We start from the raw sequence: 19,960 nt of genomic DNA, 5'->3' as shown, positions 1-19,960 counted from the left end.
CAGGACTAATAATACCTGCGTATAGTCAACATGCAATTCTTTCTACATCGTACAATCTCTATATACACTATATACAAACTAAGTAAAATCCAATAAAATCATTAAGAACGATGAATAATAAAGTAATAAGTATTCGTTAAAGGAACATAATTTAAGATATCTTGAATGAAAAGTCGCGAGATTTCGTCTCTCATTCTTGATTGCTCGATAAAGTTGCTCGATTCGATTATTTTTTATTCACGGGATTATTGCTTACTGCTGGCCACGGAACAAATAGCGAATGGATTTCCAGTGTATCCCTCGGGACACACGCAACGGATGTAATGCAGGGTAACTTGGCAGAGAGCGTCAGTGCCGCAGAGTCCTGTACAGGGATCGGTACACTTCTGTCTAACGCAAGCTTGATTGCTGGGACATTCGCTGTTCACGAGACATTCTGGCCTACAATTGGGAGGAGAGCCTACAAATTCAGGCATACAGGCGCAGGAGGCTTTATTGTCTGGTGATACTGTGCATTGGGAGTTTGGTCCACATGGCGAGGGTTTGCATGGGTCCTGGCTGGGTTCTTCGTACTGCGGTTCTGTTCGTTGATAAAAATTTGTCCTCGGTTAACAATCGCTTTGATGGATCTTATAGGTGGAAACTTTTCATATAGAAATCGGTGCTGTATGGGATTTATTGTAGTATACAATCTTAGGATTTATTCTTTATTTTAGAAATTGATTGGTTTTGTTTTGGAAAATAACTTTATAATAAGATCGATAATTGGTAACAGTAATAACTGGTAACAGTAGAGTGTGAAGAAGAATAACTGAATAATCGATCATTTAAAGGGAAATAATTAAACAACAGGTAATTGGAGGTAGTAGTGTTTCTGTGGAGGATTTTAAAGACAGCACCGATCCAAATACACATTGATGGGTTACTTACTCATGGGGAAACAGCTGACGAATGGATCACCGGAATACTGTGCGGGGCAACTGCAAATGGGATTATGGTTTCGTACGTTACACAACGCGCCTTGACCGCACACGTTTTCACACGGGTTCTGACAGCGTTCGTTCACGCAAGCTCTGCTCTGTTCGCAGTCAGAGTTCACCAAACATTCGGGTCTACAGCTGGGTGGAGTTCCAAAATATCCAGAGAGACAGGAACAAGAAGCTTGTTCGCCAAACTCGCGGCAAACGCTGTTAGGTCCACAGGGTGAAGGTTCGCAGGGTTTCACGCGTTCTATTGTAATGTGACACGTAAAATCATTTATTAATCAATGGTTCATGGCATTTCTCACTCTTTTCAGGATTTATTAAAATTAACTAACGGTTATTGGGATTTTCGTAGTTTCTTCAATGGGATACTTTTTAATTTTTCTCTCTAATTGATCAAAACTATTCGAGGGCTAATAAGATTCTTCAAACTTTTCTTTACAGCTAATTAATTCTGCACTCACTTCTAATAGGTCTGCAGAGGGTAAATGGATCTCCTTCGTGATTCTCAACGCAACTACAAGTGGGAATATGGTTCACCACAACGCACTCAGCGTTCTGTCCACAGATTCCAGTGCAAGGGTCCACGCATTTATTGTTGGAGCAAGCTCTATCAAACGTGCAATCGGAATTCTGCACGCATTCTGGTCGACAACCTTGATACGGATCACCACGATATTCGCTTATGCAGCTGCACACGCCATTTCGACATAGCGCGTTCGGACCGCAAGGCGATGGATTGCACGGGTCTGGTGAGACTGGGAGTACAGCTATATTTGTCGCAATAAAACCGATTAATTATTCATCACACGAAAATCTGCAGCTACTTTCATCTTACTAAATACAACATTACTCGTGAAAATATTCGAACACTCATAGTGGACAGATACTTTCGTGAGCCATTGTACATGGAATAATCAACAATAATCCTTACGTGTGGGTGTTAGGCGGCAACTGGTGAAGGGGTCTCCCGTGTAATCTGTAGGACAAGTGCAAACAGGTGTATGATTAATCACATTGCAATATGCGTTCGTTCCACAGGATCCTGGACACGGGTCTCTACACTTTTCTCTGATGCAAGCCTTGTCACTGGTACAGTCTGAATTAATCGAACATTCTGGTCGACAGTTGGGGGCCGAGCCAACGTAATTGGGCAAACAGGAGCAGGATGGAATGCCTCCTATGTCTTGACATTGAGAGAATGGGCCGCAGGGCGATGGAACGCATGGGTTTACAGGCACAGGTGGACTTGGTGCTAAAACACGGAGCGTAAATTCAAGAATTCGGTCGTGATTTAACGAATATAATCTCACGGTACTATTCTCAGCCACTTACTGGTCACATCGAAACACTTTACAAACGGATCTCCCGTCTGACGAGGATCGCAGCTACAAATCGGACTGTGATGGAAAACCTCGCATCTCGCGCTTATCCCACAAACTCCAGGGCAAGGGTCAACGCACTTCTGATTCACACAAGCTCTATTGCTAGCACATTCTGTGCTAACAACACACTCTGGCCTACATCCTGGTGGTGTGCCTTTGAAATCGGGAAGGCAAGAACAAGTGGCTTGGCCATTCACATTGGCGCACTTACTGTTTGGTCCACAGGGTGAAGGTTCGCAGGGATTCGTCAGACTTGTCACAGCTATTGTTATTGATATATTACGATATCGTTATCAAATTATACTCTACATAAATGGAGAATATTTCTTAAAATCTGCAGTTGGAAAAACTCACGGGGTTGTTTAAGTATGCTGCAAGCTGTAAATGGATCACCAGTGTAACCTGAGCTACAACTGCAAATTGGAATGTGATTCACTACTTGGCAATCGGCGTTAAAGCCACAGGTTCCTGGACAGGGATCTTGACACTTGTTCCTTATACAGGCTCGGTTAGATGGGCAGTCGGCATTGATAATACACTCTGGCCTACAATTTTCGTATGGGTTACCATAGAAGTCAGGTAAACAGGTGCACCGGGCTGTGCCGTACGATTCGCGACAAATGGCGTTCGGGCCACAGGGAGATGGCTGGCAGGGGTTGAGTTTCTGTGGTCTATCTTCGACTATAAGTGGAATAAAACAGAAGTGACGTTAATTTTTTTTAGATGTACTTAAAAATGGATGATTAAGGAAGAGAAGATCTTACTTGGTTGGGGTGTACATTGTACGAACGGGTTTCCAGTGAAATTGCTTGCACAAGTGCACATAGGGGTGTGACTAATCGTCCTGCACTCTGTGTTCCTGCCACAGGAGCCAGGGCAAGGATCCGCGCATTTCTGATTGATGCAAGCCTGCTGCGTTGAACATTCTGTATTACTCAGACACTCGGGTTTGCAATATGGTGGGACTCCTACGAATTCAGGAAGACAAGAACACGAGGGTGCGTTGTTGGTGACTTGGCATCGAGCGTTTGGACCACAAGGCGATGGTTGACAAGGATTTATCGGGGTATCTGGCTCTTTTACTAAAAGAAAATGCCAATCTTAGCAGGACCATCCTTCGGTACAAAAATATCTAGTAAGTCGTGTAATCTCGTAGTAGTAAGATACATTGGATCCGGAAGTAAAATAATTAAATTGATAAATATTTTTCAGATTTCAAATTTGCAAAATTCCAAATTTTCAAGAAAAAACCGGAACAGAGACATATTTTTGCCGAGAAATCTCTGGAGTGATAAATGAGCCTTACTTTGTGGGACACACTGAATAAATGGATCTCCGGTATACTGCTCGAAGCAGCTACAAACAGGATTATGATTGATCACGGAACATTGAGCAGACAATCCACAAGCACCGAGACAAGGGTCGATGCATTTTTGGTTACTGCAAGCTCTGTTTCGAGGGCAATCTGTGCTAACGATACACTCTGCTCTACAGAATGGTGGCGATCCTTTGAATCCAGTAACGCAGCTGCAGACAGCTTGACCGTTGGAAGGACGACAATGGCTGTTCGAACCGCAGGGTGATGGGTTGCATAGATCAACTGCGGTGATTTCTGTCATACCATAAATTCCAAAATATTAATAATAAGCGTCTTTCAACTGCTGCTGAGCAATCCGAGTTTCTCTCAGATTACAAAGGAAAAAAGTATAAAAAGTAATATTATATTAAGTTCTAACGTATATTCGTCCCGTTTCCTTCGTTTTTGATAAATAAGAAAACGGTATGAATTTACGTTACAACTATTGTACAAAATATACAACGTGATACCGCGCGTAATTAAAACAGATTCGTTTAAATAAAATTCACAGGCTACGTATCATACACGGTGGAAGTGAAAATAATTTCAGGGAAGAATGAAACGAAAGATGAGTCAGGGGACCAACCTTGAATAGGATTACACGAAACGAAAGCATTGCCTGTCATGTTCCTAGGACAGCTGCACATAGGTAGATGATTGATCACGGTGCACTCTGCGTTTACTCCACAGGTTCCTACACAGGGATTTCTGCATTTGTGCAGTAGGCAGGCTTCGTTTCGGGAACAGTCGGTGTTGATAACACATTCAGGGCGGCAAATGGTGTATGGGTCGCCCAGATAACCAGGCAAGCAAGTGCACACGCCATTATTGCATTGTGCGTTTGGTCCACACGGTGATGGGTTGCATGGGTCTGTTGGGGCTTCTGAGACTGAAACAAGTGACTCAATGTACTCCTCCCGGTCTATCACTTACATATTAACCCTACAAGGGAACAGAAGAAAAGAAAAAAAAATGTTGAATGATTATCTGGATTCTTACTGATTGGCGGAGGAGTTGGTGAACAGCTGGTGAAAGGATCGCCGGTGTATCCTTCGGGACAAGTGCAAGCTGGCGTATGATTGACAATTGTACAGCGTGCGTTCACGCCGCAAGATCCTGGACAGGGATCTCTACACTTCTCTCTAATGCAAGCTTTGTCTGCTGTACAATCTGAATTGATGGAACATTGCGGTCGACAATTTGGTGGCACTCCGATGTAGTTGTTTATGCAAGTGCAGACTGGAGTTTCTCCAACGGCCTTGCACATGGCGTTTGAACCACAGGGGGATGGGGTGCAGGGATCCTTAGGGTACGGCTCTTCCGGTTTTGGCACTATAGCGTAAATATCGTTGAAATACGAGATATTGATAGGGAACACTCCTTAATTGATAATGAAATCGCATAAATTTTCTTATACGGATTCAGAGAGTAAACCATGAAGCTCAGAAAAATATTTGAAAAATGTTATTGTTAATTATAATTGATTTACGAAGATTATATAACAAGATTTCTTTCAAACTTACTTGGAACAGGGAAACAATAAACAAACGGATCTCCCGTCAAACCGCTTCCACAGCTGCAAATCGGACTGTGGTGCACAACCTTGCACTGTGCGTTACGGCCACAAGTACCAGGACAAGGATCTCTACACTTCTGGTTAATACACGCGAGATTCGAGTTACATTCCGAATTTACGACACACTCTGGTCTACAGTTCGGTGGGGTTCCTACATATTGAGGCTGACACGAGCACACTGCCTGACCATTTACTTTCTGGCACTGGCTATTCGGACCACAAGGGGATGGTTGGCATACGTCTCGCTCGTCTTCGTCAACTGTAAAGTGTATAACATGGAGCTTGTATCTCGAAGCAAGAATAGAAGGAGCGAAGTGAAATTGAAGATCACAGGAGAAAGACCCGACGGGACATTTTTGTTGGTATTTTTATTTTAATGTCTCTTTATGACTAAAAAGGAGTATTTTAAGAATTGAAAATAATTCAAAGATATAATGCTTTTAAAAATAACTGGAGGATTGGAAAAATCTTATGAAAAGTTGAAAGTACAATTATCAAGAATTTTGATACTCTGGCAAGAAGTATTTTTAAAATTATGGCAACAGTGGAAAAATACATGTTCGCCTTGAAAATCGATTAAGAGAACAATTTTTGCAACATAGAATTAACTGACAGCGTATTAAATTAGAAAATATTCTCCTTTGTAAAAAGTGAAAAATATAACATATCGTGTCTTTTCCTCTGTACTCTTCAATTATTCGTGTTAATTACTCACTTGTGGGAGCTTTGTATACGCAATTCACGTATGGATCGCCAGTGTATTGCGGGATACAAGTGCACACAGGTAGATTGTTCACTACTTGACAGTTGGTATTGGAGCCACAAGAACCAGGGCAAGGATTTTGACATTTGGATCTGATACAAGCTAAATGAGAGGGACAGTCTGATGATCTAGTGCATTCTGGTCGACATCCTTCGTAAGGATTGCCGATGTACTCGGGCAAACAGGTACAGGAACTAAGATCATTCTGTTCGCGACAAATGGCGTTTGCTCCGCACGGAGAGGGTTGGCAGGGTCTAGGTACGACTGTTGTATCCGCTAAAAGAAGTTAAAGACGAATTTAATTATATTGTTAAGTCGATGAATAACTTGATTACTTCTTATTATTGACACTTTAACGATGGGGTATATTATTGAAATTTCTATTTTCTCAGGTTTTCAAGAAATATTCAGTAAAATGTTCTACAAGATAATGTACGTTTTTTTTTGGAAACTCGAATTATCTGATTTTTGAGCATTTAAGCTTCAGTATTTCTAGTAAAAAGAATGTTCTTTTCTTCAAGAGAAATTCTACGCTACTACACTAATTTGTCAAAGTTGCCAATCGTAACAAAGTCAGGTCAATAAGGTACCAATAAAAGTCCTATTTTATGAAATATCGATCAGGACACTTACGTTGTCTGGCAATGCACTGAACGAACGGATCTCCCGTGAAGTCCTTCGAGCAAATGCACGATGGAACATGATTCACAACGTGACATTCAGCGTTCGAACCACAAGAACCGGCGCAAGGGTCTCTGCATTTACGCTCGATACACGCCAAGTGACTACCGCATTCGCTATTACTGATGCACTCTGGCTTGCAGTTTGGCGGAACACCAATAAATTCTGGTTTACAAGAACACGACGGAGAGTTATTAACCACTTGACAAACTGCGTTTGGACCGCACGGTGATGGCTGACACGGGCTGGTTGGTTGCACTGGCTCTTCAGCTTTTCAGAAAATCCACAAATTAAATTTCCGTTACCTCCGTAATGAGATGTTATCTCTAAATTAAATAATCATAAAAGACACCTACGTTTAGGTAAACAACGCACGAAGGGGTCACCAGTGAATATCGAAGGACAGCTGCAAATAGGATTATGATTGACGACCTGACACCTAGCTGATACTCCACAGGATCCAGGACACGGGTCTCTACATTTGAGATTCACGCAAGCTTCGTTCAATGGACAGTCACTGTTAACTATACATTCAGGTCGACAAGCTGGTGGGTTTCCTATGTAACCAGGGGCACACGAACACACTGCCTGTCCACTGATGTCCTGACACCTACTATTAGGACCACAGGGTGACGGGTTGCAAGGTTGTACTATCTCTGGGTCTGCAAAACAAAGGGTTGGATTTTTAAGGCAAAATATAATTTTCCCTAGCTAGATAGCTATTTCAGAACACTGTACGTCAGCGAATGTTTAAGTTGACAAAGGCCTCGGTTCAACGATTTCGAGGATGTTCGACACGTTTCAGCTTTTCTCTCGACTAATGTCTCTTATCACAAATCACATACAGATTCAATGTTATTGATCGTTGTCATGATATAATAATTTACCTTTCACTGGGAAACATGCTGTGAATGCGTTTCCTGACATGCCATCGGGGCAACTGCACATGGGAGTATGATTTATCACCACGCATTCGGCATTCTGTCCGCAGACACCGGTACAAGGATCAAAACACTTGTTACGATTGCAAGCTTTGTCTAAAGGACAGTCTGGGTTCTGGACACACTCCGGACGACATCCGTAATATGGATCACCGTGGTATTCTGGTAGACAAGTGCATGTACCATCGCGACACAGTGCGTTCGATCCACACGGTGAGGGGTTGCAGGCATCTTGGGGTGCTGTTGGTGAAGCTAGTAGGAAAAATATCATTAAATTCTGTTCTAAAGGCTGTAACTATTAGGTATTGTTCTGAGGGATAAAATTGCGATGAAAAGTGTCATTAAATATCGTTCTATACGTATCAACAAAAATATTAAAAATACTGCTTCGAAGGGATGCATTTGTATTATTGTTTTCATAAAGTTCTAAATTTCTATGACAATGCTTACGAGGAGATTCTAGGAAACAATTGACAAATGAATCGCCTGTGAATCCTTGGGGACAAGTGCACACAGCCATGTGATTCACTACTAAACATTCTGCTCCAGTACCACAGGAACCTGGACAAGGATCTGTACACTTTTGTCTGAGACAAGCTCGGTTACTGGCACATTCTGAATCGATGGTACATTGCGGTCGACAGTTTGGAGGAGTTCCTATGTAATCGTCCATACAGGTACAGCTTGGTAGGTCCGCGTTTCCAACGACGCGACACACAGAGAACGGGCCACAGGGCGATGGCACGCAGGGGTTCACTGGTTCGGATACCGCTGAAGGAAAATATTACCATTAAGAACCTATCCTTGTCTCTTTCATCCAACGTTGTACTTTAGTAAATGATCGACAAATGGTTTTAAATTTCAGTGGGTTAAAACGAATGGATTGGAATAGTTTTGCACGAAATTCAGCCCAAATTACTTACTTGGAACTTTGAAACATCTAACGAAGGGATCGCCAGTATATCCTACGTTACAGCTACAGATCGGACTGTGATTAATTGCCTCGCATCTAGCATTGATGCCACAAATTCCAGGGCAAGGGTCGACGCATTTGAGGTTTTTGCAAGCACGGTTTGTTGTACACTCTGAGCTGACCGTACACTCTGGCCTACACATCGGTGGAGATCCCAAAAACGTAGGTGAACACGAACAGATAGCCTGTCCATTGAATACACGACACAGACTGTTCAGACCGCAGGGTGATGGATTACAAGGGTCAGCAGGTTCCGCTGTAAGAACGTCCATATTACAAAACCGTGAAAACCTATGACTTCGACATTATTTTCATAAGTTGCACTGCTCGAAAATATCTGAATAAGAAAATTTCGGATAATAGAGGTTCCGCCTAACATAAATACTTACGCGGAGCTTGAATAAAGTTACATTGAACGAACGGATCTCCGGTATATCCAGATTGACAGGTACATAATGGAACATGATTAACAACTTGACACATTGCATTGTGTCCACAGAATCCTGGACAAGGGTTCTGACATTTGGATCTAACACAAGCTTGATCAGCTGAGCAATCGGAATTAACGATACACTCTGGCCGACATCCTTCATAAGGATTGCCAATATAATCAGTGATGCATTTACAGGATGCTGCGCCGTTTTGTTCGTTACACACTGCATTAGATCCACAAGGAGATGGTACACATGGGGTGAGTTTCTCTATTTCTTGATCTTGGATAACTACAAATTGTAAATTTTCTCTTGTGAGAAATACTTATTCGTTTCGACGATAGAATACTTCCTGGGAATGCGAGAGTCTTTTTACCTGGTTTTGGAGTACACTGTACAAATGGATCACCAACGAAACCCGAAGAGCAAACGCACATAGGCGTGTGGCTAATTATTCTGCATTCTGCATTGGCGCCACAGGAACCGGGACAAGGATCGCGACACTTTTGATTTATGCACGCCAAATTTGTAGGGCATTCGCTGTTACTAATGCATTCTGGCTTGCAATATGGCGGTGAACCGATAAATTCGGGTAAACAACTGCATGAAGGTGAATTTCCTGATATTTGGCACTGAGCATTGGGTCCGCATGGTGATGGCTGGCAAACGTTTATCGGTTCTGGCTGAACTGGCGCTAAAAATTTTATTCAGATATTAAAAATGAAACTTTTCGTGGGTGCTCAGATGTTCGTGATATTTTGCAGACTCGGTGGAACATTGATACAAATGTATTTTGTTTTAAAAAGATAAAAGGATGTCACATTTATCTAAAAAGTTTCGTTACGAATCAGCACAATTAGAAGTACAATATTAGTAACCTGTTTCGATATTTAATCTACTATTTAGATAATATATATCTATAATATAATATAATATTTTATCTACTAACGTTTTATTTAATTTGATACAGTAATATGTTCTAATATTTCTAGAGTTTAATTTTACCTGTAATTTTTTGGATTTAAAAATATATATTCTTACTTGTATCATTTGTGCACCGAATCTCTCAGTTAAAAAAGGGAACTTACGAAGTGGAAGACACCTAATGAAAGGATCTCCCGTGAATCCTTCAGGACAGTGGCAAATAGGATTACGATTCGCGACAGTGCAACGAGCTCCCAAGCCACACGAGCCCACGCAAGGATTTATGCACTTCTGGTTACTACAACTCTCGTTTGGTGGGCAATCAGAGCTAACTACACATTCTGGGCGACAGATTGGCGGGTTTCCTAAATAGCCTGGTACGCAACTACACACTGCCTGGCCATTCTTCACTCGACATTGACTGTTAGATCCGCAAGGCGATGGATTGCACGGATTAGATGGAAGTTCGGCTGTCGAAATACGATTACTTGTAAAAACGTCTGGATTTAAATGCCTTCTTTAACTAAATAATTTGTTTAAGTAAATAAATGGTCTTGACTTATAAACTAAAGAAACATAAAATTCTTTTCAACACGACAAAGTACCTATAGCTGGACGACAGAATGCAAAGGCATTTCCTTCGAAACCAGGAGAACAACTGCACATTGGAACATGATTAACCACGTCGCAAATTGCATCAGGGGCACATGCACCAACGCAGGGATTCTCGCATTTATTTCTCACGCAAGCTTTGTTTCGGGGGCAGTCGTTGTTAAGTACACATTCTGGTCGACAACCGATGGTAGAATCCCCATAGTAATCGGGCATGCAAGAACAGATTCCGTCGTTGCAAATAGCGTTAGGTCCACAGGGTGATGGATTACATAAATCCGTCTGTGTTGGTTCAGCTGCTACCAAAAATGTTGTATCAGCCATTTTAAAAATTCCAATCGAAAATCGGTGATAGAACATAAAAAATCTTTCTGAATGAAAACTACTTACGAGGAGTGATTAGTTGATTACATTGACTGAAAGGATCACCGGTGTATCCAGCGATACAGGAACACATAGGAACGTGATTGAATACTGTACATTGAGCATTGAAACCGCAAGAACCTGGGCATGGGTCTCTGCATTTTTCTCCCATACAGGCTTTACTAGGTGAACAGTCAGAGTTTACTGTACACTCTGGACGACAGTTTGGAGGGCTTCCAATGTAAGTGGATAGACATTGACAGGATGGGCCGCCATTGACTACACGACACTCTGAATTTGGACCACACGGGGAAGGCAAACAGGGCTGTGTAGCTTCGACTGTTGTCGGTGGTGGTGCTTCTGAAAGGGCAATTATGAAATAAGGAACCTATATATGTAACTGCAAGATAATTTAAATTAGTTTCAAGGTATCTTACGTGGAGCAGGGAAACATCTGATGAAAGGATCCCCGGTGTATGATTCTCTGCAAGCACAGATCGGACTGTGACTTTTGACCACGCAGGTGGCAAACGTGCCACAAGAATTGGGACACGGGTCCATGCACTTTTGGTTAACGCAGGCGCGATCTTGAGGACACTCTGAGTTTAGAACACACTCGGGACGACACATTGGAGGCGTGCCTGTGTATTCTGGCAGACAAGAGCAAACAGCTTGGCCATTTACTACACGACATTGACTGTTAGGTCCACAAGATGAAGGGTTGCACGGATCTTTGTATTTCGTTTCATCTTCTACAAGATTTAAATTTAGAACCATGAGAAACATATCGGTGTTCTTCGAAATTTTTTTGATAAAAATTTATGTAAAATGCAAGAAGGGATGAAAGTTTATTCGTACCTATTTCACGTATCAATGCGCAATGTTGGAAAGGATTTCCACTATAACCTTGAATACACGTGCATGCAGGACGATGATTGATGACTTTGCATTCTGCATTTGTGCCGCATGTGCCGGGACAAGGATCTTGACACCTAGAGCGTATACAGCTCTGCGTGGATGGACAGTCAGTGTCAACGACACATTCGGGGCGACATCCTTCGTAAGGGTTACCGACGTAATCGGCCAAACAGGTACAGGATCCTACACCGTTTTGTTCTTTGCATATCGCGTTGAATCCGCACGGTGATGGAGTGCACGGAGACCGATCGACAGGGACAGCTAAAAATTTTTTTAATGAGTAACCAATTTTTTTAAAAAGTAACCAATAAATACAATCAATGTTAAAGGTCCTCTCTGCACAAGATTATTGCTTCGACCACGAATAGATTTCAATAACGATCGGAAATTAGAAATCGTAGTATCTCCAAGGAATCTTTGGCAACTATAATTTAGAAGTTAAAAAACAAAAGAAGGAAATTTTTAATCCTTACGTGGATTGGGTGAACATTGAGTGAACGGATCTCCAGTATAGTCGCTGGGGCAGACACACAAAGGAGTATGACTGACAACACGACATTCAGCGTTCGTCCCACAAGATCCAGGGCAAGGGTCTCTGCACTTCTGATTTACGCAGGCCAACTGACTTGGACATTCGCTATTGCTGGCGCATTCGGGTCTGCAATTGGGTGGGCTGCCTATAAATTCCGATAAACACGAGCAAGAGGGTGCATCATTGACGACTCTGCATTCTGCATTGGGTCCACATGGAGAGGGTTCGCATGGGTTTTGAGGTACTGCGGGCTCGGGTGCTAAAATTACACATGTAGATTACGATTACTCGTCTCATAAATATCGTTAGTGACAGTGGAAATATCGAGGGAACAAATCTTACGTCGTGGAACACACTGAACAAATGGATCGCCAGAGAGTTCAGGTGGACAGCTGCATATAGGATTGTGATTTACAACGTTGCAAGTAGCTCTGAATCCGCACGAACCGGGGCAAGGATTTACACATTTCTGATTATTACAAGCTTCTGTCAAGGGACAATCGGAGCTGACTGTACATTCTGGTCTACAAGAAGGTGGTGCTCCTAAATAGCCTGTTACACAGGAGCAGACAGGCTGACCATTAATCTCTCGACAAACACTGTTTGGTCCACACGGCGAGGGTGAACATGGGTTTCCTTTTACGGTATCTGTTATCATGGAAATATGGTATACATTTAGAGATGCTAATTTACGATAGCGTTTTTAATATTTCAATCGTCGTTTTGTTAGTGGCCATTAAGACACGTTTCGAAAACCCCTGGTTTATGCCACGGTTGTGCATGTTGGTAGCGAATACTGCGACTTTTCTGAATTCAAAAAGACGCACACGCGTTCTCAACTCTTCTCAAAGTTACCTTTGAAATAGCACAGACGTGACATAAGCTATGTTAACAGTTATCGCTAATATCATATAAAGTACGAAATAAATATAAAACTTAAGTATTCGAACATTAACGTAACCGGAGATATTACGGCCACCTACTACCCGCAGACATAAATCAAGCGTTGAATAAAGAGTTCGTCGCGTTGTACCTTGTAGGATATTGCACTGAACAAACGCATTTCCAACCATTCCACTGGGACAACTGCACATGGGTACGTGATTATATACGCGACACTCTGCATTTAAGCCACATGTTCCAGGACAAGGGTCGACACACTTGTTTCTTATACAAGCTCGATTCAAAGGGCAATCCGTATTTAATACGCATTCTGGTCGACATCCAACATAAGGGTCACCCTGGTACTCTGGTAAACATGTACAGACTCCATTGTCGCAACGTGCATTAGGACCACAAGGCAACGATGCACAGGAATCGACAACATTCGGTTCAGCTATGAAGGGAATAAATATGTTTCTCATTTTCTTCAAACATTTAAGAAACTTCATTTAATAATGTATTTTCAGCTTTCTTACTTGGTCTAATAGGAGCTGGATAGCAATTGCTGAAAGGATCTCCCGTGTATCCTTCGAAGCAGGAGCATATTGGGATATGATACAAGACCATACATTGAGCATTGGAACCACAAGAACCTGGGCAAGGATCTCTGCACCTTTCTCTCATGCAAGCTTGACTAGGGGAACAGTCAGAGTTTACTGTACACTCTGGTCGACAATTAGGAGGGCTTCCAATATAAGTTGGTAGACATTGACAAGATGGACCTCCGTTAACTACACGGCACTCCGAATTTGGACCACACGGAGAAGGCAAACAGGGTTGTGTAACTTGGACTGCTGTTGGAGGTGTAGCTTCTAAAAGGGTAATTAAGGAATGAACGGGATATTTAATTATAAAACAATATAAAATAATTCGTCAATTTTCGAAATGTCCTTACGTGGCGCGGGGAAACATATGGTGAAAGGATCTCCGGTATATGATTCTCTGCACGCACAGATTGGACTATGGTTCCTGACTACACAAGTGGCGAATGTTCCGCAAGAGGCAGGACATGGATTAACACACTTCTGATTAACGCATGCACGATCTTGAGGACATTCTGAATTTAAAGTACACTCGGGACGACACATGGGAGGTGTGCCAGTGAATTCAGCCAGGCAAGAGCAGACACCTTGCCCATTTACAATGCTACATTGACTGTTTGGTCCGCAAGGTGAAGGGTTGCACGGATCTTTATTTTGCGTTTCATCTTCTGCAAGATTTTAATGTGTGTTTTACATCGTGAAAAAATATTTCTACTTATCGTCAGGAATAAAAAGAACCATGATCTTTTCTTTCCTGAAAGCTTGCTCAGAATACATAATATTTCTCGTGATGATACTTCGTCAGAGAACGAAACGGTTATATATTTATTCATACCTATTTGTGGAATGGGGGTGCAATATTGGAATGGATTTCCAGTGTAACCTTGAATGCACGTGCACGCAGGACGATGATTAATGACCCTGCATTCTGTGTTCGTGCCACAAGTACCAGGGCAGGGATTTTGGCATTTAGAGCGTATACAACTCAATGTAGATGGACAATCCGTGTCAACCACACATTCTGGGCGACATCCTTCGTAGGGATTGCCCATATAATCGGTTAAACAGGAGCATGAACCTACGCCGTTTTGTTCTTTGCATATCGCGTTGAAACCACATGGTGATGGAGTGCATGGAGAAATATTGATGGGGACAGCTAAAATGTTTTAACATATCATTTAATATCTTCGAGGGATAAAAATTTTTAATAACTGTAATTTAGAGAAAAGAAATACTAGGAAAAGAACATGCTTGGTCCTTACGTGGTCTAGGTGCACATTGAGTGAAAGGATCGCCAGTATAATCTTCAGGGCAAACGCACATCGGAGTGTGACTGACGACACGACACTCGGCGTTCGCCCCGCAGGATCCAGGACAAGGATCTCTGCATTTCTGATTAATGCAAGCCAACTGACTTGGACATTCGCTGTTACTGGCACATTCGGGTCTACAATTGGGAGGAGTGCCTATAAATTCTAACGAACAGGAACAGGAAGGAGCATCATTTACGACTTTACATTCTGAATTTGGACCACATGGAGAGGGTTCACATGGATTTTGTGGCACTACGGGCACAGGTGCTAAAACAACAAGCATCAATTTTGTTCACGTTACGCAAATAGTTGTATAAACAGGAAAATTTGTATGAAGCAAATCTTACGTCGTAGAACACACTGCACAAATGGATCGCCAGTGAGATCAGCTGGACAGCTACATACAGGATTGTGATTGACAACATTGCAGGTTGCTCTAAATCCACATGTACCAGGACAGGGGTTTACACATTTTTGATTGTTACACGCTTCTGTTAGAGGACAATCGGAACTGACTGTACATTCTGGTCTACAGGTAGGTGGAGAACCTAAATATCCTGCTACACACGAACAGACTGCTTGTTCATTGATCTCTCGACAGACACTGTTAGGTCCACAAGGCGAAGGAGAGCAAGGGTTTTCCTTTCCGGTTTCTATGACACAAGATGATAAAGTTTCAGTGGAGTGCTCCATTGATAAGTTCTTCAAATTAATTTTGCAAACAATGTCAGTAATTTTTTTTCAACCGGTGTCTGTGAACTTTTAGTAATTCTTTTAGATTATGTTATTTAACTTTTAGATTATGTTATTTAAATACACAATATTAAAATTTATATTTTGCCTTTTACGTAACAAAGGACATTAGTTCTATTTATCACGCAATAATTGCCTATAACGCAACAATTCCGGTCAAGAATGTCAGGAAAATTCGTCAAGCTATACCTTGTACAACATTGCATTGAACGAAGGCGTTTCCCACCATTCCACTTGGGCAGCTGCACATGGGCACATGATTGTATGTTTGACACTGTGCATTTACACCACATGTACCAGGGCAAGGATCAACACACTTGTTTCTCAGACAAGCCTTATTTTGAGGGCAATCCCCATTTAGTACGCATTCTGGTCGACAACCAACATAAGGGTCACCCTGATACTCTGGTAGACAAGTGCAGATTCCATCATTGCAACGTGCGTTAGCGCCACAAGGCAATAATGCACATAGATCAACAACAGTTGGTCCTGCTGCAGAAAGAACAAACGTGTTGCAAATACTTAAAAATCATTCACAAACATGACATATGAATTTTCTGTAAAATCCTTACTTGGACTAACGGGAGTTAGGTTGCAACCATTAAAAGGATCACCCGTATATCCTTCAAAGCAGGAACATATAGGCACGTGACTGAGTACCATACATTGAGCATTCGAGCCGCAAGAACCTGGGCAGGGGTCTGTGCACTTTTCCCTCACGCAGGCTTGACTAGGAGAACAGTCAGAATTCACTGTACATTCTGGCCGACAATTTGGTGGACTTCCAACGAAATTTGGTCGACACTGACAAGATGGGCCTCCACCGACCACACGACATTCTGAATTTGGGCCACAAGGAGAAGGTAAACAAGGTTGTGAAGTTTCAACTGCTGTAGGTGGTGAGGATTCTGAAAGGGCAATGAGAAAATAAGACATCTATTTAATTTTAGAACAATTGAAACCACGTCCAAATATCTTACGTGGCACGGGAAAACATCTTGTGAAAGGATCTCCAGTATATAATGGCCTACAAGCACATATTGGACTGTGGTTCCTGATCACGCAAGATGCGAAACTGCCACACGAAGCAGGACAAGGGTTCACGCATTTTTGGTTAACGCATGCACGATCTTGAGGACATTCAGAGTTTAAAGTACACTCAGGGCGACACATAGGAGGCGCTCCCGTGAATTCCGGCAGACAGGAGCATACACCTTGGCCGTTTACTACGCGACATTGACTGTTGGGTCCGCAAGGTGAAGGACTACACGGATCCTTATAATTCGTCTCATCCTCTGCAAGAGAATTAAATTCATGTTTTACATCACGAAACAGACGAATAAATTTCTGCTTTGATCAACTTTAAAAAAGACCTAAATCTTGGGAATTTGGTAAATGTTCTGGAAACTTCCATAGTACCATGCAGTAAAGAAAATTAGGGCAATGGAAGAAGTTTCTAAGATGTACCTTGACCGACAGTACACAGAACGAACGCATTTCCAACCATTCCACTTGGACAACTGCACATGGGCACATGATTGTATACTAGACACTCTGCATTTCGACCGCAAGTACCAGGGCAAGGATCGACACATTTGTTTCTCAAACAAGCGCGATTCTGGGCACAATCTGTATTCAGTACGCACTCTGGTCGGCACCCAACGTATGGATCACCCTGATAGTCTGTCAAGCACGTACAAATACCACTTTCGCAACGTGCATTGGGACCACAAGGTGATGATGCGCAAGGATCAACCACTGACGGTTCCGCTATTAGAAAAATTAACGTGTATCACATAAATTTCAAACTTTTTACAATTTCTACTGAATGTTACGTTTTTAACTTTCTTACTTGGTGCCACGGGAGCAGGGTAACAGTTGCTGAAGGGATCTCCAGTGTATCCATTGAAGCAGGAACATATAGGAACATGATTGAGCACCGTGCACTGAGCGTTGGAACCACAGGAGCCTGGACAAGGGTCCCTGCATTTTTCTCTCATGCAGGCTTGACTAGGTGAACAGTCAGAGTTTACTGTACATTCTGGACGACAGTTTGGTGGACTTCCAATGTAAGATGATAAACATTGACAGGATGGACCTCCGTTAACTACACGGCACTCCGAATTAGGGCCACAAGGGGATGGCAAACACGGTTGTGAAGGTTCGACTGTGGATGGTGGTAAGGCTTCTAAAAGGGCAATTATAAAATTAGAAATCAGTCTACTGTTATATCAAAAAGAATATAAATTACTTTGAAATTTTCTGAAATTCCTTACGTGGGATGGGGAAACATCTAGTGAATGGATCTCCGGTATATGAGTCTCGGCAGGCACAAATTGGGCTATGGTTCCTGACAACGCAAGTGGCGAAAGTTCCACACGAAGCAGGGCATGGATTAACACATTTCTGGTTAACGCAGGCACGATCTTGCGGACATTCTGAATTTAAAGTACATTCGGGACGACACATGGGAGGTGTACCCGTGAATTCTGCCAGACAAGAGCAGACACCTTGTCCGTTTACTACGCGACACTGACTGTTGGGACCACAAGGCGAAGGACTGCAGGGATCCTTATACTTCGTCTCATCCTCTGCAAGAGATTTTAATTCGTGTTTTACACCACGAAACAGACGAATAAATTTCTGCTTTATACAGCTTTAGATAAGACGTAAAACTTGGTTCATTATCTTGATGATTGACAAAAATTAAAATACATCGTACCTATTGCGGGCACTATCGAGCAATACTGGAAGGGATTTCCACTGTAACCCGGAAGGCAACTGCATGCAGGCCGGTGATTGATGACCTTGCATTCTGCATTAGTGCCACAGGTACCTGGACAGGGATCTTGACATTTGGAACGTATACAGCTCAGTGTAGATGGACAGTCAGTGTCAACGACACATTCGGGGCGGCATCCTTCATAAGGGTTGCCGATGTAATCAGCAGCACAGGAACATGATCCGACACCATTTTGTTCTTTGCATATAGCATTGAAACCACACGGTGATGGACTACATGGGGAGAGATTGACGGGAACAACTACAATATTTTGAAGAAGCAATTTAGAGATCAGAAACGGATTGTTCAAAGCAAGAAAAGGATTTCGTAAGCCTTACGTGGCGTAGGTGTACACTGAGTGAAGGGGTCGCCGGTATAGTCATTCAAACAGGCACACATAGGGGTATGACTGACAACGCGACATTCCGCGTTGGCCCCACAAGATCCAGGACAAGGATCTCTGCATTTCTGATTGATACAAGCCAACTGACTGGGGCATTCGCTATTGCTGCCACACTCGGGTCTGCAATTGGGTGGGGTGCCTATGAATTCAGATAAACAAGTGCAAGACGGAGAATCATTGACGACTCTGCATTCTGCATTGGGTCCACACGGAGAGGGTTCGCATGGATTTTGCGGTACAGCGGGCTCGGGAGCTAAAAGTGAAGTACCATTATGTTTGTTAAAATTGTAGCTTAGTAACTAGTAACTAGAATACTGAAGCAAGAAATCTTACGTCGTGGGACACATTGGACAAATGGGTCGCCTGTGAGCTCAGGTGGGCAGCCACATATGGGATTATGATTGACGACGTTGCAAGTGGCTCTGAAGCCGCATGTCCCAGAGCATGGATTGACACATTTCTGGTTGCTACAAGCTTGTGTCAGAGGACAATCGGAACTGACTGTACACTCCGGCCTACATGTAGGTGGAGCCCCTAAGAATCCTGCTACGCAGGAGCAAACGGGCTGACCATTGATCTCTCGACAGACGCTGTTTGGTCCGCAAGGCGAAGGAGAGCATGGGTTGTCCTTTACGGTATCTGGTATTAGGGTAATATAGTAAATATTCTGAGCAATACTTAGTACTACCCTGCGGAGAAAATTAGGGCAATGGAAGAAGTTTCTAAGATGTACCTTGACCGACAGTACACAGAACGAACGCATTTCCAACCATTCCACTTGGACAA

At 42.6% G+C, this 19,960-nt stretch overlaps 2 protein-coding genes across 4 annotated transcripts in view; both read right to left on the bottom strand.

Annotated features, from left to right (window-relative positions):
- Positions 1-17,280, bottom strand: part of LOC100747316 — a 28,149-nt gene extending 10,869 nt beyond the window's left edge. Inside the window, exons 1-35 of one of the 3 annotated variants that reach the window (XM_033318747.1) lie at positions 16,970-17,280; positions 16,562-16,897; positions 16,179-16,481; positions 15,584-15,889; positions 15,186-15,503; positions 14,759-15,079; positions 14,277-14,591; positions 13,858-14,193; positions 13,473-13,775; positions 12,782-13,087; positions 12,381-12,698; positions 11,848-12,168; positions 11,427-11,741; positions 11,017-11,349; positions 10,620-10,922; positions 10,179-10,484; positions 9,467-9,784; positions 9,049-9,381; positions 8,610-8,915; positions 8,137-8,457; positions 7,633-7,938; positions 7,102-7,407; positions 6,698-7,015; positions 6,017-6,340; positions 5,249-5,560; positions 4,725-5,057; positions 4,312-4,614; positions 3,675-3,980; positions 3,133-3,450; positions 2,723-3,049; positions 2,319-2,630; positions 1,918-2,238; positions 1,448-1,753; positions 931-1,230; positions 257-580 (exon numbers count right to left, since the gene is read on the bottom strand). In XM_033318747.1, the coding sequence (XP_033174638.1) occupies positions 257-580; positions 931-1,230; positions 1,448-1,753; positions 1,918-2,238; positions 2,319-2,630; positions 2,723-3,049; positions 3,133-3,450; positions 3,675-3,980; positions 4,312-4,614; positions 4,725-5,057; positions 5,249-5,560; positions 6,017-6,340; positions 6,698-7,015; positions 7,102-7,407; positions 7,633-7,938; positions 8,137-8,457; positions 8,610-8,915; positions 9,049-9,381; positions 9,467-9,784; positions 10,179-10,484; positions 10,620-10,922; positions 11,017-11,349; positions 11,427-11,741; positions 11,848-12,168; positions 12,381-12,698; positions 12,782-13,087; positions 13,473-13,775; positions 13,858-14,193; positions 14,277-14,591; positions 14,759-15,079; positions 15,186-15,503; positions 15,584-15,889; positions 16,179-16,481; positions 16,562-16,897; positions 16,970-17,162 (10,927 nt within the window). In that variant the 5' untranslated portion in view covers positions 17,163-17,280. Of the gene's footprint in view, positions 1-256; positions 581-930; positions 1,231-1,447; positions 1,754-1,917; positions 2,239-2,318; positions 2,631-2,722; positions 3,050-3,132; positions 3,451-3,674; positions 3,981-4,311; positions 4,615-4,724; positions 5,058-5,248; positions 5,561-6,016; positions 6,341-6,697; positions 7,016-7,101; positions 7,408-7,632; positions 7,939-8,136; positions 8,458-8,609; positions 8,916-9,048; positions 9,382-9,466; positions 9,785-10,178; positions 10,485-10,619; positions 10,926-11,016; positions 11,350-11,426; positions 11,742-11,847; positions 12,169-12,380; positions 12,699-12,781; positions 13,088-13,472; positions 13,776-13,857; positions 14,194-14,276; positions 14,592-14,758; positions 15,080-15,185; positions 15,504-15,583; positions 15,890-16,178; positions 16,482-16,561; positions 16,898-16,969 lie in introns of all 3 variants that reach the window. The other 2 variants (XM_033318748.1, XM_033318749.1) reach the window with 2 other exon arrangements.
- Positions 17,281-17,445: 165 nt separating this feature from the next.
- LOC105680250 (neurogenic locus notch homolog protein 1-like) lies at positions 17,446-19,947 on the bottom strand. The gene is made up of 7 exons (XM_033318743.1): positions 19,908-19,947; positions 19,508-19,813; positions 19,110-19,427; positions 18,712-19,032; positions 18,266-18,580; positions 17,842-18,177; positions 17,446-17,759 (listed from the first exon to the last, which is right to left on the bottom strand). The coding sequence occupies exons 1-7, from the start codon at positions 19,945-19,947 to the stop codon at positions 17,446-17,448; spliced, it is 1,950 nt and encodes a 649-aa protein (XP_033174634.1).
- Between the last annotated feature and the right edge of the window lie 13 nt (positions 19,948-19,960).

This window comes from Bombus impatiens, unplaced genomic scaffold (assembly GCF_000188095.3).
Source record: "Bombus impatiens unplaced genomic scaffold, BIMP_2.2 scf_0113, whole genome shotgun sequence".
Lineage (NCBI taxonomy): Eukaryota > Metazoa > Arthropoda > Insecta > Hymenoptera > Apidae > Bombus > Bombus impatiens.
Note: the sequence above shows the minus strand (reverse complement) of the source record. Positions and strands in the feature narration are given on the sequence as shown.